Below are 16,172 nucleotides of genomic sequence, written 5' to 3' on the forward strand. Positions count from 1 at the left end.
GAATAGCCAAAGCAATCTTGAGAAAGAAGAATGGAAGTGGAGGAATCAACCTGCATGACTTCAGGCTATACTACAAAGCTACAGTCATCAAGACAGTATGGTACTGGCACAAAGACAGAAATATAGATCAATGGAACAGAGTAGAAAACCCAGAGATAAATCCATGCACCTATAGACCCCTTATCTTGGACAGAGGAGGCAAGAATATATAATGGAGAAAAGACAATCTCTTTAACAAGTGGTGCTGGGAAAACTGGTCAACCACTTGTAAAAGAACGAAACTAGAACACCTTCTAACACCATACACAAAAATAAACTCAAAATGGATTAAAGATCTAAATGTAAGACCAGAAACTGTAAAACTCCTAGGGGAAAAGGTAGGCAAAACATTCTCTGATGTAAATCATAGCAGGATCCTCTATGACCCTCCTCCCAGAGTAATGTATATAAAAGCAAAAATAAACAAATGGGACCTAATTAAACTTAAAAGCTTTTGCACAACGAAGGAAACTCTAAGCAAGGTGAAAAGACAGCCTTCAGAATGGGAGAAAATAATAGCATATGAAGCAACTGACAAAGAATTAATCTCAGAAATATAGGAGCAACTCCTACAGCTCAATTCCAGAAAAATAAGTGACCCAATCAGAAAATGGGCCAAAAAACTAAACAGACATTTCTCCAAAGAAGACATAGAGATGGCTAACAAACGCATAAAAAGATGCTCAACATCACTCATTATCAGAGAAATGCAAATTAAAACCACAATGAGGTACCATCTCACACCGGTCAGAATGGCTGCTATCAAAAAGTCTACAAACAATAAATGCTAGAGAGGGTGCAGAGGAAAAGGAACCCTCTTACACTGTTGGTGGGAATGCAAACTAGTACAGCCACTAGGGAGAACAATGTGGCGATTCCTTAAAAAACTGGAAATAGAACTGCCATAGGACCCAGCAATCCCACTCCTGGGCATACACACCAAGGAAACCAGAACTGAAAGAGATAAATGTACCCCAATGTTCATTGCAGCACTGTTTGCAATAGCCAGGACATGGAAGCAACCTAGATGCCCATTGGAAGACAAATGGATAAGAAAGATGTGGTACATATACACAATGGAATATTACTCAGCTATTAAAAAGAATGCATTTGAATCAGTTCTAATGAGGTGGATGAAACTGGAGCCTATTATACAGAGTGAAGTAGGTCAGAAAGAAAAACACAAATACAGTATATTAACACATATATATGGAATTTAGAAAGATGGTAACGATGATCCTATATGTGAGACAGCAAAAGAGACACAAATGTAAAGAACAGACTTTTGGACTCTGTGGGAGAAGGCAAGGGTGGGATGATTTGAGAGAATAGCATTGAAAAATGTATATTATCATATGTGAAGTAGATCGCCAGTCCAGGTTTGATGCATGAGACAGGGTGCTCAGAGCTGGTGCACTGGGATGACCCTGAGGGATGGGGTGGGGAGGGAGGTGGGAGTGGGTTCAGGATGGGGAACACATGTACACCCATGGCTGATTCATGTGAATGTATGGCAAAAATGACCACAATATTGTAAAGTAATTAGCCTCCAATGAAAATAAATGAAAAAAAAAAATAAAAAGGAATGTTAGTAGGATCTAGCTGTCTACTACAGAGGCTAAGAATAAGGTTCTAAATTTGATGACTGCTAACCAGAAAACCATCTTCAGTTCTGTCATCACATGCTTTAGTGTTTCCATGAAAACTGCTGACTAAGGGGAAAGAAACATTTAAACCATTAACTATCTGTTAATCCATAAATCACCTGATGAACATATATACATTCTGACCAAAAATGAGCAGCTAATGTGTCAGGGGACTCACTGTAATTTCTTTGCAAGACCGTCATTTGATCAGTATGTGACTGAACTGACACTTAATTTTGTGTCTGTATCTTTTCACTTATCCACACACCAGAAAATAGACTAATGAGCAATAAAATGATCAAAAGCACAGTAAAACAGAAGAGAAATAAAGCCCTCAATTAACCACCCATGACTGAAATTCCTCATATTTAACTGGAAAGCATATTATCCCTGTTCCTGATATTGAATCTGATAAAGTATCTGAAGCAGGACTAGTAATAGAATAGTTACTCAGGAAATGTAACTGGTTAATAATAAATGGAGGACAGAAAAACATAAGCATAGAGAAAGAATAAATGAAAGCCTGGTTTTTACAGAGACCTTTATTTTCATTGAAAAGTATTTCTCCCCTCTGAACTCAAGAAATGCTAAGGGTGCAAACCATTCTAATTAAAAACTGTCACCTTATTTGAATGTCTTTGACACGAAACTTTTCATTCGTATCTTTTGATGTCTTGTGACTATATCCCAATTTTTCACCCTAGCCCTTTGTGTATCATCTCTTCTTTTCAGTTGTTTTATTAAACTTCTGGTTATAAAAGTAATGCATGCTCAGTTCCAAAAAAAAAAAAAATTCAGAAAATATGAAGAATTACGAATGGAAAATAAAGGTCAATGTTAATCCCACAAAAATAAAATAAAAAAACTAAGCTAATTGTGGTTAAAATTCTTCAGTGCCTCCCGCCAACCTGCACCTGTACCCTCCAGCCTAGAGATTAGAGCCCTCCTTCCACCAATGACAAGCAAGATACTGGCAGACCTACCCAACCCCGCCCCCCCCCCCCAACTCCCTGACCTATTCCTCCACTATCGTCTCTCAACACTCAGGCCTCCCAGTTTGAATGACTGTGCTGTGCTTAGTCGCTCAGTTGTGTCCGACTCTTTGCAACCCCATGGACTGTAGCCTGCCAGGCTCCTCTGTCCATGGGATTCTCCAGGCAACAATTCTGGAGCGAGTTGCCATGCCCTCTTCTTTACCGTCTGAGCCACCGGGGCAGCCCCAGTTTGAGTGACAGCAGCCTTGAGATGCTTCAGTTCCCATCATGCTTTGTGTCCTCACGCACTTCAGAACATTTGCTCCCGCTGGTCCCTCTGCCTGAAGTGCCTTCAGTCTTTCTTCTTCTGTTTGTGAACGTCCTCTCAGACACCTCACGATCACCCCTGAAACTCTGCTTGACCCCCAAGTGGGGATGTGTGCCCCTTCCGTGCTCCTCTGTGTTCACCCCACATCTCTCTTTTTTTTTCAATATGATACTGAAGCCACATGCCCGCATGCCTTCCCCAGTTCCCGGCAATTGTCCACTCCTGCTGCTCCTTCACTATACATCCCCCAGCACCTGACACCGGTGCCCGGAAGGAATTCAACACGTGTGTTGAGTTGAACTGAGGATGGCTCCCTAAATCTGCCTGAGAGTGGACGCTTCCCTGGACCCAGACTCTTGTGCCCCCAGCTGCTGAGTGTCCGTCGCTCACAGTCGAGTCCCTCCCTGAGAACTGCCCTCACCCAGGTGGAGTAGCCCCAAGTTACTACCAAAGTAACAAAGTAGTAGCCCAAAGTAGCCGTGACCAAAGTTACCACCCTTCCTCACAGACAGGCAACAACCAGTGGCTGATCCGTCAGGGAACAACTGGTGCCTTGCCTCTGAAGGGCCATCCCAACTTCAGAACCCTCATGGGCTTGGCTGAAGCCTCCACTTTGAGCCTCAAAGCTGCCACCTCTCTCTCACCCGGCCCTACCTGCTCCCTCCCTTCCAGGGGTGGTTCTGGAGGAGGGCTCCAGCTCACAAATCTCCATTTCAGAGTCTGTTCCTGGGAGGGCCTATCCAGCACAGGCCTATTGCTTCCAACCAAGTCTTTCCCTGTTGCCCCTTAAAGCATTTTCCAGCTTTTCCCTTACTATTTGACACTAGAAACAAGTGGTGTCTCCTAAGGAGTTTTTATTGTTTGAAACAGTGGAGAAACACAAAGGACATAAAAAGACTCCTTCATTTCTTCCTGGAAACCTTCCTTTTTTGCCTCCCACCCCCATTTCCTTTATTTAGCAAAGCAGACCTGATGGGAAAGACTTCAGTGCACAAAGGTGCTAATGATGGTGAATCTTTTTGTTGTTGTTTTAAAAATATTTTCCTTGGAGGATAACTGCTTTACAGTGTTATATTGGTTTCTGCCATACATCAACATGAATCAGCCAAAGGTATACATATGTCCTCTCCCTCTTGAACCTCCCTCTCACCACCCCCCCCCCCACCGTATGGTGAATCTTACAGTATGGTATTGAGTTATAGTAAACACAGAACTCAGTAAAGCAAACATTTCAGAAGAAAAGTGCAGTCATTGGCTGTCCTGGGTGTTTTACTGCAGGAGCTGAGGTTGAGATGAGAGTCAGGGAAGAGTTCTTAGGGGATGGAGGCAGGAAGAAGAGAAAGAGGAGGAAGAGGAGCATCCCTATTCCAGGCCTATGATAAGGGGAATGAAAATCAAGGACCATGTGTATTATCAAAATGGAAGGTTAAGTAAGATGCTGTTATTACCTTAATGCTGCTTCTTTTCCTATGCTTTTTCCCCTTTTCCAGTTGAAACAGATAGCTTTCAGAGTTGCTGCGGCTGATTTTCACTTGGTTTCTTTGGCTTCTCTCTGAACTGAGTTGGGATTCACTCTCCACCCTTGACAGTATGGGTGGAAGGGTGAGGCCGGGTGAGGCCCCTTCGTGGGGCTGCACCTCTGTCAGCTGCAGCAGGGCTTGTTGATGCTGCTCCATTATCTGGGAGAGCCGGGAATCTGGGGAAGCCTTAGCAGGTTGTTCCTCAGAGGAAGAATGGAATTTCCTTGAAGGAAAAACAAAAAAAGCACAAATCTGTTAAAATGTAGATACATAAGACTTTGCATAAAAGTCTTTATGAACCATTGATTTACTGTATTTACCACTCCCAAAGAACCCACCGCCAATGCAGGAGACATAAGAGATACAGTTTCCATCCTTGGATTGGGAAGATGCCCTGGAGGAGGAAATGGCAACCCACTCCAGTATTCTTGCCTGGAGAATCCCATGGAAAGAGGAGCCTGGTGGGCTATAGTCCATGGTGTTGCAAAGAGTCAGACTTGACTGAAGTGACTTATCATGCATGACAAACAAATTAATGCCCTTTAATCTTTTCATAATCATATTATTATTCATAATATCCCCCTATTTTTTTCTTTAGAATAGTCTAGCTCTTACTTAGAACTTTCATTTACTGCATTCAGAATAGAAAAAACACCATTCTGAAAAATCAAAGGCCTTTCCACCACAAAATACCTGGATATGGTGGATTAAATTAAACAAATATCCTTTTAATTATATAACTGAATTTGTAAGGGAGATGGGGAATCTTCAAAGACCACAAACTAAAGAGGAACTACAACTAAAGTAGATTTCGGATGAGCTGAAGCTATAGCTTTCTTTGAGGGAATTTTGAACCTAAGTGCTTGCATTTTACCATTTATCACTGTTATTAGATATGTCAGACCTTGGCCTTGGGTGGGGCAGGGAATCAGAAGTGAGATACCTACACTAAGGCTCTCACCCTTGAAGATCCCCTTCTCCAGGGTATCCTCCCGACCAAAGGATCGAACCCAGGTTTCCTGCATTGCAGGCAGATTCTTTACTATCTGAGCCACCAGGGAAGCTCTGAAGAGAGAAAGCCTCAATAAAAAGGCAGATTAGTAAAAAACTCATTCACCAGCCTTGAGAAACAACAGAGCAAGACTATCTTTGTCTAGGCCCTGAACTAGGAAAAAAAAATTCCCTGGGAATTTGGGGCAATATTTGGGGTTCAAATTTACCTTACCTACATAATCATGGAACTCCAACACCAAGAAATTAACATAAAAAAGATACTGGAGGAAGGATACCTCTGTAGGTGGCAGAAGCAGATACAAAAGTTCTCTGGAAGAATGCAAATCAAAATGACAATGAGCTACTACCTTACGTCAGTCAGAAAGGCCATCATTAAAAAGTCTGCAAATAAGAAATGCTAGAGAGGGTGTAGAAAAGGGAAGCCGCCTACATTGTTGGTGGGAATGTAAATTGGTACAGCCACTATGGAGAACAGTACAGAGATTACTCAAAAAACTGAATATAAAGTTGCCATATGACACAGCAGTCCCACTCCTGGGCATATCTCCAGACAAAAGTATAATTTGAAAAAATACTGTGCATTCCTATGTTAATGGAAGCAGTATTTACAGTAGCCAAGACATGGATACAACTTAAATGTTCATCAACAGATGAACAGATAAAGAAGATGTGGTATATATACACAATGGAATATTACTCAGCCATAAAGGAGAATGAAATAATGCCATTTGCAGCTACATGAATGGACCTGGGGATTATCATACTAAATGAAATAAGTCAGAAAGAGATAGACAAATACCATATCAGTTAACATGTGGAATCTAAAATATGACACAAATGAACTTATCTATGAAACAGGAGCAGGCTCACAGACATAGAGAACAGACTTGTGGTTGCCAAGGGTGGGGGTAGGGTTGGATTGGGAGTTCGGGACTAGCAGATGCAACTATTATATATGTTAGTTGCACTCAGTCATGGCTGACTCTTTGCAACCCCATGAACCTGCCAGGCTCCTCTGTCCATAGCATTCTCCAGCAAGAATTAGAGGGTTGCCATTTCCTTCTTCAGGGGATCTTCCCAACCTAGGGATTGAACCTAGGTCTCCCATATTCCAGGCAGGTTCTTTACCATCTAAGCCACCAGGGAAGGCCCAAACTATTGTATACAGAATGGATGAACAACATTATATATCATAAGTAACTATATTCAGTATCCTGTAATAAATTACAGTGGAAAAGAGTATGAAATAAAAGTTCTCTGGAAGGATACATCCCCACCCAAACCTGCTTAGGTGTCTACAGATAAGATGGCTACACATAAGTTCACAATCCAAAATTTTAGAACATGTAAGGAAATAACCTACCAAATAAGAGAGTCCAGATACACATGCACACTCATACACAAAGCAGTAGTAGATTTCTAAGAATTTAGGATAACTGAATATTAGAAAGCATTTATAAGCAAGCATATGTATGATTAAAGACATGAAATATGAAATAAAAACTCTGAGAAACATATTCTGAAAAAGGAACAGGAAGGTTTTAATCAGAACCATGCAGAAATTCTAGACATGAAAAGCATCATCACTGAAATTTACAACTCAATGGGCACATTAAAGACCATATTGGACATAGCCAGAGATTTATAAACAGGAAATTTCTCAGAAAGAAGCAAAGAGAGATGTGAGATGGGAAATAAGAAACAGTTAAAAAGACACGGAGTCTAGAATAAGAGGATCAAAAATGTATCTATTGTGTGTTCCTGAAGGGAAAATAGAGCAAATTTGGGAGACATAGTATTCAAAGGGAAAATGGGTGATGGTTTTCCAGAATTTATGAAAAAGATGAACCTTCAGATTTAGGAAGCCCAGGAAAGTCACAAGCAAGATTATAAATTTCAAACTAAATACGTCATAGTGAAGCTTGAAAACACAAAAAACAAAGGAGAGACCTAAAACCAACAAGAGAATAAAAGACAAAAAGAATGATAATTACATTGGTAAAAGTCTTTTCAAAGAAATGTAGAAGCCAGGAAATAGAAAGACAGTGTTTTCAAGGTTTAATTCTTTACCAAGTTAAACAGTAATTTAAGAGAATAAAGTAAAGGAATTTCAGGTAAGTTTACCAGTGAAATGTACTTGCTGAAAGAACTTCTAAAGGATCTACTTGAGGAAGGAAGAGTGAAATGGAAGAAAGATGGGAAGCAAAGACATTAATAAACAATCGGTTAAATCTAAAACAGCATGGACTCTATCCAGCAATAATAAAACAGCAATTAGGAGATATAAGATGCTGAATGAAAAGAATATGTATGACACAGAGGGTGACAGGATCAGAACAATCCAATGATTTTGAGTATGTCTGCAGGACAATAGGAATATTAACTTAACACTAGACTAGTTAAGTATGTAAGTTTAAAAAAAGAGAATAGAAAGTATGCATTTCCAAATCAGTAGAGGGGAAAGGTAACAAAGTTCTATCAGTTCAAAAGATAATACTTTTTTAAAAAGATGATATTAGAAAAAAGTAGGGTGGTTAGGACAAATTAAGATAGTAGAAATTAACTTGATATGAGTATCCCCAAAAATGTAAGTAGTTTAAAGTTTAAAATCTGCCCACAAACAGCAACAAAAGAAAGGCCAAACAAGTGAACTAAACGGATTTACTGAAAAGTTCTATGAAGCTTTCAAGTAACAGTTCCAATTGTATATTCCAGAGGACGTGAAATGAGGGAATTATTCTAAGGCTGGTATAATCTTGGTATAATTGACAACACATCCAGACAAGGCCAGTGATAGATTGGAGAATTTTAAGCCAGTCTCACTTCCTGCATGTGAATGTTAAATCCTAAATAGCAATTAACAAATCAAATCGAGCAGTTTATTAAAAATAGTATGACAAGCTGGGATTGTCCTAGGAGTAAAAGGTTGGTGGAATGTTAGAAAATCTGTTAATACATTTAGCCACATTGAAGAATTAAAGGAGAAAAATTTTCAATTGATGCAGAAAAAGTATTAGTTAGCATTAAGCATCTATTTATGATAGATCTTTGCAAAAAATAGAAATAGGAGGATGTTTCCTCTATATCTCCCTAAGTACTAAAAATTAAATATTTTTAATGGCAAAATGTTAGAAGCACTCCCTCTAAAGTCAGGGGGGAAAAGACAAAAATGCCTGCTATCTACCTATCACTATCTCTTCTAGGAAGTGAATTCTAAATCTTGTTAAATGTACATTCCACACCTCCAAGTGGAGCACTGAAATGTCTTCTGATTAATTCATATATATTAAAATTGTCTCTCTACTTTAAAAATAAGCTCCTTGAGTGTTCCCTTGCATCATACTACTTTTGTATCTTCTATAACATTTTAGTCTTATATTGAGTTGTATCAGGTATGTAATAAACACATTTGATTGAATGACATCAAGAAATCCCCCTTAATTTTAAAAATAACTTTTCATTTTTCTAATTATAAAAGTAATGCATATACATTGTAGGGAATTTGGACAACTCAGAATATATAAAGAAGAAATTAAAAATAATCCCAAACTCTTTTGCCAGAGATAAACACTATTGATGTTTTGGTGCATTTTCCATCTTCTGTGTACATTTTAACACACAGTAGGTGTGAAGCTCATACTCTTTTAGGTAAAATTTTATACCTCACTCTTTTCTCTCTATAAGGACTTCCAGGTGACTCAGTGGTAAAGAATCCACCTGCCAATGCAGGAGATGAGGGTTTGATCCCTGAGTGGGGAAGATACTCTGGAGGAGGAAATGGCTACCCACTCCAGTATTCTTCCCTGGGGAATCCCATGAAGAGAGGCGCTTGGGGGGCTTACAGTCCATGGGGTCGCCAAGAGTCAGACACGACTTAGCAGCTAAACAACAATAACAACATTTTCTCCCTATAGAAGCATAATTTTAAAGGGTGTGTTGTTGTTTAGTCGCTAAGTCATATCTGACTCTTGGTGACCCCATGGACTGTAGCCCGCCAGGCTCTTCTGTTCATGGGATTCCCCAGGCAAGAATACTGGAGCGGGTAGCCATTCCCGTCTCCAGAGGATAATGAAGGTGAAATCTTTACAGTCTGAGCTACTAAGGAAGCCCATTTAAATGATTCCATGATATTTAATATTATAATTTACTTAAACATTTCTTTATTCAATTATTGTCATTGCTGTAAATGGTGATATTTTTGAACATACATAATTTTTTCTGCATTTTATTTTCTTAGGATTGACCATTACAGGGCTGGAGATAATGTGTTTCCTTCAAATATTACTTGACAATTATCAAGATATACTGTATCTTTTTTTTTTTTTTACTGTATCTTTTTTTATAGGGTCCCTCTGTCCTTCTCCCCATCTAGTCTCTGGTTTAACTACAATGGAAAAACTAGAGACAGGGAAGAAGAAAAGAAATACATGAAACGTGGACTATTTTAGGTTGAAGGCCAGAGCTAAGGATGCTGTTAAGGTGAATTTCTCCTCTTGCCTGACCACTGTCATGAACCCACCCCTTTGTCCTCCATTCCATCCTCCCTCTTCTAGCCTCTCATTTCTCCAGAAAACCACCTAAGAACAGGGAATTCTTACCATAATATTTCTAAGTTCTTATACTTTGTTTCTGTGTAAGCCAGTTTGGGTTGCTGCTTCTTCTTGGTTGATGCTTGAATGTTTGTGTTAGACTGAGAGACTTTCTGGCTACGGGATACGTGTTTCTTATTAAGTTCATGAAGGTACTTCAAGTGCATATTGGATAGATTGTCGATATGTAGCTGCTGGTAGGAAAACCTTTTCTCTTCTTGGTCGTTGTGTCCTCTTTCTCTATTAGTGTTCATCACCGGGTAATATCCGGCAGCATTTTTATATAATACTTTGTCCGAAACCGGGTGTGGTGGGGCAGATTGATTGGAGGTTACTTTGGGATCCTGGCTTCTCAGTACACTTGAGTATTGTAAATCATCGTTCGTGGCATTCATAATCACACCTGTTTCCTGTGTTACTTCAGTATCAGTAGGCTTATTTGGGTTTCGCTGATGTCTGGGAATGTTATTCTGGTTTTCTTGACTGACAACCAGCTCTTCGGTCACTGAAGACTTCGGGCCCTGCCGGTGTTTGCGCTGTTTTCGAATCTTGTGCTTGACTGGTCTTCTGGAAGGTTGCTGGCCATTGGTTGTTTCCGAAGATTGATCTCTGGGTCCATTGCTTGACTTTGCATTTTCGAATTGAGACCACTGTTCCTGGTAATCCTAAAAAGATATTTTTTGTTAATGTAAAGTTAAAAGACTGAATTTAACTTGAAGTTAAAAGACAAAAATTTTAGTGTTTCTCAAACTGGAGTTTTGAGACTTCTAGGAAGGTGATCATGGGATTGAAAGGAGATAAAGAAAGAGAACACAGGGGGCTTTCCTCATTTCAGGCAATGAGAGGGTGAGTAGCTGAGTGCTTCCTCTTGGCAATTTCAGATTATGAATTTTCTAGGAAAAAAATAGCTTAGAAGGGGCATTATATTAAGGCCAAGTCTTTGACTTAAAATGTTGTAAAATGAAATATTACCACATGGGGGAGAAAGCAGCTTTTTCCCTAAAGAGCTGCATACAGAGGAAGTGCAAATCAGCATCAAATACGCACATTTGTCTTAACTAAGATAAATATTAAAAATCTTAACCAGAAAGAAATCAACGATTTGCTTTACCCACCAAATATAAGTTTAGTATGAAATACAATTCACATTATCAGATCATAGTCATATAAGTCAGAAGCCAGAAATGACCTCTTCACCAGATGAAACAAATTAGATTTTGTTCAGAGGATTATAAAAGAGTCTGCATGGTGATGGGACATCTGTGAAACCACAAGGGTTGTTTTGCTTCTGTTCCTTAATATAGCCTGTACTTAGGCAATCAAACATCTGGGGGAAATATTTCAATTTCAGAGCAGTCTTTATGCTTTCCAAAGTCTTGTAACAACACAATGTACTTCTGGTATAATAGATACACTATGTAACTATATTGCACTAAGCCATTTAGACATATTTCCCAAGGAATAAAGCACTCATTACTTTGTGAAAAACTAGCTGAGTTAAGAGGCCTTTGGAAAGAATGATTATATGCTTACTGAAAACAGTCAGAGGACCATATGCCTCTGTGTGCTGTGTAACTACAATGTATTTCTTCCTATCTGAACCCACATAAAAAAAGCCTCTGTGGCCTGTATCTATGCAAGGTTAATCGAAAAAGCGCAAGTTACACAGATCATTTGAGGGGGAAAAAAAAAAAAAAAAACCTTGAAATGAATAAATCATGTTTTTGCTCAAATTGTTTGTTTTAGGGATATTTCACTTTTCTGATATAATTGCCAAGACTCCTGTATAGTATACTACTACTGTATAATACTACTCTTGTATAATATTATTTAGTGCCATTCTGTTTCTCATGGTATCTCATTATAATAAGGTTGAGATTATTTAATTTAAAATAGTAATATATAGTGTTACTTCTTATATCAGATTTTCATGTAAGAATGACTTATAATTTGAAATTTAGAGTAAGTTCTCCTTAGACTTTGAACTTTCTGGAAGATTGGCCAGGTTCTGATTAGCTCTTTGAAGTTTTTACCTGTGGTGTCCAAAAAAGAGAAACTTCCTTCTCTGTATTTCAATTGAAAGGGTCCTTCCTTCCGTGTAGTATACTGAGCTGCAGGGACAAAATGTGGGCAAGAAGGCTCTGCCAATACACAGCCTAAGAACATCCTTGCTTGTAATGCATCCAGAAGAAAATTATTTTACACTCTTACAGGTGTGTTCATGAAACACAGTGGCTCTTTTTATGGCTGTCATCACTGTTCTTGAAGGTCAAAAAAAATCCACTTTTGCTATGATCTGTAGATATTTACTGATGCTGGTGTTATTCTTTTCAATATTTGTTCAGCCTTTTTTTGTTGACTTTTAATGTTGTGTCAATTTCTGCTGTACAGCACAATGACTCACATACATATATACGTTCTTTTAAATACCCTTTTCCATTTTGGTTTATCACAAGAATATAGTTACCTGTACTATATAGTGTAAGACCTTGCTGTTTATCCATTCTACATGTGATAGTTTGCATCTGCGAATCCCAAATTCCCAATCCGTTCCTCCTCCACACCTCCTCCCTCTTAGCAACCACATGTTCTCTATGTTTGTGAGTCTGTTTCTGTTTCATAGGTAAGTTCATTTGTGACATATTTTAAATTCCACACGTGAGTGGTATCAAATGGTATCTGTCTTCCTGACTTACTTCATTTAGTATGCTAATCTCTAGGTCCACTCATGTTTGTTCAGCTTTTTAACTGCTGGAAAAATAAGTGACCAGGAGTTCTTTTTCTGCTGCCATCTGACTGTACTTGGTCCAGTTCTCTCTCTCATTTCCACCAATGAGAAATGACCCAAACTCATTCCACCAATGAGTACCAGCCCCGAAGTCTTGGCTTACCACTGGGTCTTAATCATGTTATACCTTTCCTGCTGACAATTCAGACGACAGTAGTGCTCTTCACAGGGTGCTTTGTCAACAAGGCCAAGGACTCATCATTTCGTGAGAAAATTCAATTGTCTCAAGTGTTAAATCTGCTATTCACATAAATGTGAGTGCCCAGGGATGGCATTTCAGTCTCCGGAAAGAAAGACATTTATGGGCTGGATGTGATTTGTCTCACCTTCTGAGCAGCCTACTTGAGATCTGTGGTTTACTAAAGACGTATTACCTACAATTGAGGCATCAGGTGTCACTCTTTAGGGCAAGACCTGAGTTCTCTGAAGTTAATATACAAAGCCATTCTCAGGCTATTTAATCTCCATCAGCACTGAAATCCTCTATTGCATCCCCCTCTCCCTGGAATTCTTTTGTTACCAACACTCACAATCAGTCCAGACTACATGCACTCAGAATAACTGCTGAATGGCAGTAGGTGTTTCCAGCACACTCAGAGCAGAGTCCTGTGGCCGGGGCGTCAGCACCAGAGTCTCCTGATGCCTAATGCTAGGACGATAGTTTCTTGGTAAGATCTGTACTCAGTTATTAATGCTCCTCCGTATTGTGCCATCCAAGGGAAGTTTGCCCCCAACCCTGAGAAAGGCAGCAGCTGACTGTCTCTTTCATGACTTTCCTGTTTATACGACATAAGCAGAGGGGAGAATGCACACTTTGAACTCAGCAAAAGCGAAATGTTCATCTGCTTTAAAACAAAAGCCATGCTTGTTCTCAACCACCCTGATCTAGAGGCCTGAGGGTTGTGCCTGGACTCCAAGATTAGCTCCAAAGTATGTGTTGTGTTTTTTATTTTTTAATTGGAGGATAATTGCTTTACAGTGTTGTACTGGTTTCTGCTGTACCACATCGCAGATCAGTCGTAACTATGTGTATGCATGTCTCCTCCCTCCCACCCCACCCCTCATCCTGCCCCTCTAGGTCATCGCAGAGCACCAGGCTGGGCTCCCTCTGTTCTACAGTAGCTTCCCGCTAGCTATCTGTTTTACACAGGGTAGTCTACAAATGTCAGTGCTACTTTCTCAATTTGTTCTACCCTCTCCTTCCCCCACTGTGTCCACAGGTCCATTCGCTACATATGTTCTTCATTATGCTGTGTTTCTTAACAACAAAACACACATTCTTTGAGGCCGGGTTATACGTTCCATCCAATAATATTAATAAAATTTAGAGAAGACATTAACTGACTCTAATTTTCTGTGTTTGGATGGATAAATGCATCATAGTTCTGTTGAAAGCATTGGAGGCAAAATCCAGTGAATTTGGGAAAGGTGGAAAGATAACTTAGGATGGGATTACGAGAACTTTGACGTTGATAAGTCAAAGATGCTACATATCTTTCACACTATCATTTCTTTTCTGGAGAGGCAAGCGTTATTTTATTTTAGAGATAAGAAGGAAAACATCCTATTTCATCCTTTTGAAGCCTTCCTTAACTGGGGAACGTTTGTCTTTTCCTTTTGATCACATGCTTCTCTCCTGCAAAGGATCTTCTGCAGGTGGAAGTGTGCTCTTTTACACTGGCCCCCTGGGCTCTGACTCTTAGCTAAGTACTCTGTACACTTCTGAGTACACAATAGAAATGGGATCTGGAAAGGATTCACAGGAGAGCACAAAACAATTCAGGACAATAGGACCTCATGGACAGGCAAAGGATGATGGATTACTTGAAATGAAGATCTCCAGCATGGATAAGGCACTTACACAGAAAATAATGAGAATGGCTATCAGTTCTTGGTCTTTTTAAGGTGCAAATACACAGGCTTAAATGGGGTCTTATGGACCTTGTTTCCAGCACATCACCTTTCTTTTTCTGGTCCTATGTCTCTAGTTTCTTATCCTTTCTAGCATGTGAAAGTGAAAGTGTTAGTTGCTCAGTCGTGTCCAACTCTTTGCGACCTCACGGACTATATAGCCTGCCAGGCTCCTCTGTCCATGGAATTCTCCAGGCAAGAATACTGGAGTGGGTTGCCATTCCCTTCTTCAGGGGATCTTCCCAACCCAGGAATCAAACCCAGGTCTCCTGAATTGTGGGTAGATTCTTTATCATCTGAGCTACCAGGGAAGCAAGCAAGTAAATGTTTAAAGCTCTTCTGTTAAAAAAAAAAAAAAGAAAGAAACAAACAGTTCCTTACTTGATCTCATCCTCTGGTTAAACTTCATCTCTTCAGTGGGGGTAGTGGGATAAACTGGGATTGACATATATACTACTATCTATAAAATAGATGACTGTTTTTGAGAACCTACTGTATAGCACAGGGAACTCTACTCAATGCTCTGGGGTGACCTAAATGGGAAGGAAATCCCCCCAAAAAGGAGATATAGGAATACATATAGCTGACTCTGCTGTACAGTGGAAACTAACACAACATTGTATGGTAACTATTGTTGGTCAGTCACTAGGTCAAGTCCGACTCTGTGACCCCATGGACTGTAGCACGCCAGGCTTCCCTGTCCTTCACTATCTCCTGGAATTTGCTCAGACTCATGTCCATTGAGTTGGTGATGTTACCTAAACATTTCATCCTCTGCTGCCCTCTTCTCCTTTTGCCTTCCATCTTTCCCAGCATCAGTGTCTTTTCCAATGAGTCAGCTCTTTGCAACAGGTGACCAAAGGACTGGAGCTTCAGCATCAGTCCTACCAATGAATACTCACGGTTGATTCTTTTAGGATTGACTGGTTTGATCTTGCAGTCCAAGGGACTCTCAAGAGTTTTCTCCAGCACCACAATTCAAAAGAATCAGTTCTTCAGCACTCAACCTTCTTTATCGTCCAACTCTCACATCCATACATGACTACTGGAAAAACCATAGCTTGGACTATATGGACCTTTGTTGGCAAAGTCATATCTATACTATTTTTAAAAAAAAGCAACTACTCCAGTAGAAACTAAAAAGCAAACCAAAAATCCCCAAACATCTCATCTTGTAATGCATAGTCAAGCATCTTAAAATGCAGGTTGGTCTTCATCTTCCCTGCTCTCATCCTGACCCCTGTACACTGCAGGTGAACCCTTCCTCTCACTGCCCCAGAGAGACTGCTCTGCTCAGGCCACCAATCACCTCTTAGTTGCTAAATCCTATGATACCACTTTCTTTAACTTTTTATTTTTTCAC

General features: G+C 39.7%; 1 protein-coding gene across 3 annotated transcripts in view; it reads right to left on the minus strand.

Annotated features, from left to right (window-relative positions):
• JHY (junctional cadherin complex regulator) overlaps nucleotides 1–16,172 on the minus strand; it is a 73,066-nt gene that overhangs the window by 12,731 nt on the left and 44,163 nt on the right. For all 3 annotated transcript variants that reach the window (XM_065946157.1, XM_065946156.1, XM_065946155.1), the window contains 2 exons: nucleotides 10,120–10,775; nucleotides 4,436–4,730 (listed from right to left, as the gene is read on the minus strand). In XM_065946157.1, the coding sequence (XP_065802229.1) occupies nucleotides 4,436–4,730; nucleotides 10,120–10,775 (951 nt within the window). The remainder of the gene's footprint in view (nucleotides 1–4,435; nucleotides 4,731–10,119; nucleotides 10,776–16,172) is intronic.

Source organism: Muntiacus reevesi, chromosome 9, assembly GCF_963930625.1.
Source record: "Muntiacus reevesi chromosome 9, mMunRee1.1, whole genome shotgun sequence".
In the NCBI taxonomy this organism is placed as follows: domain Eukaryota; kingdom Metazoa; phylum Chordata; class Mammalia; order Artiodactyla; family Cervidae; genus Muntiacus; species Muntiacus reevesi.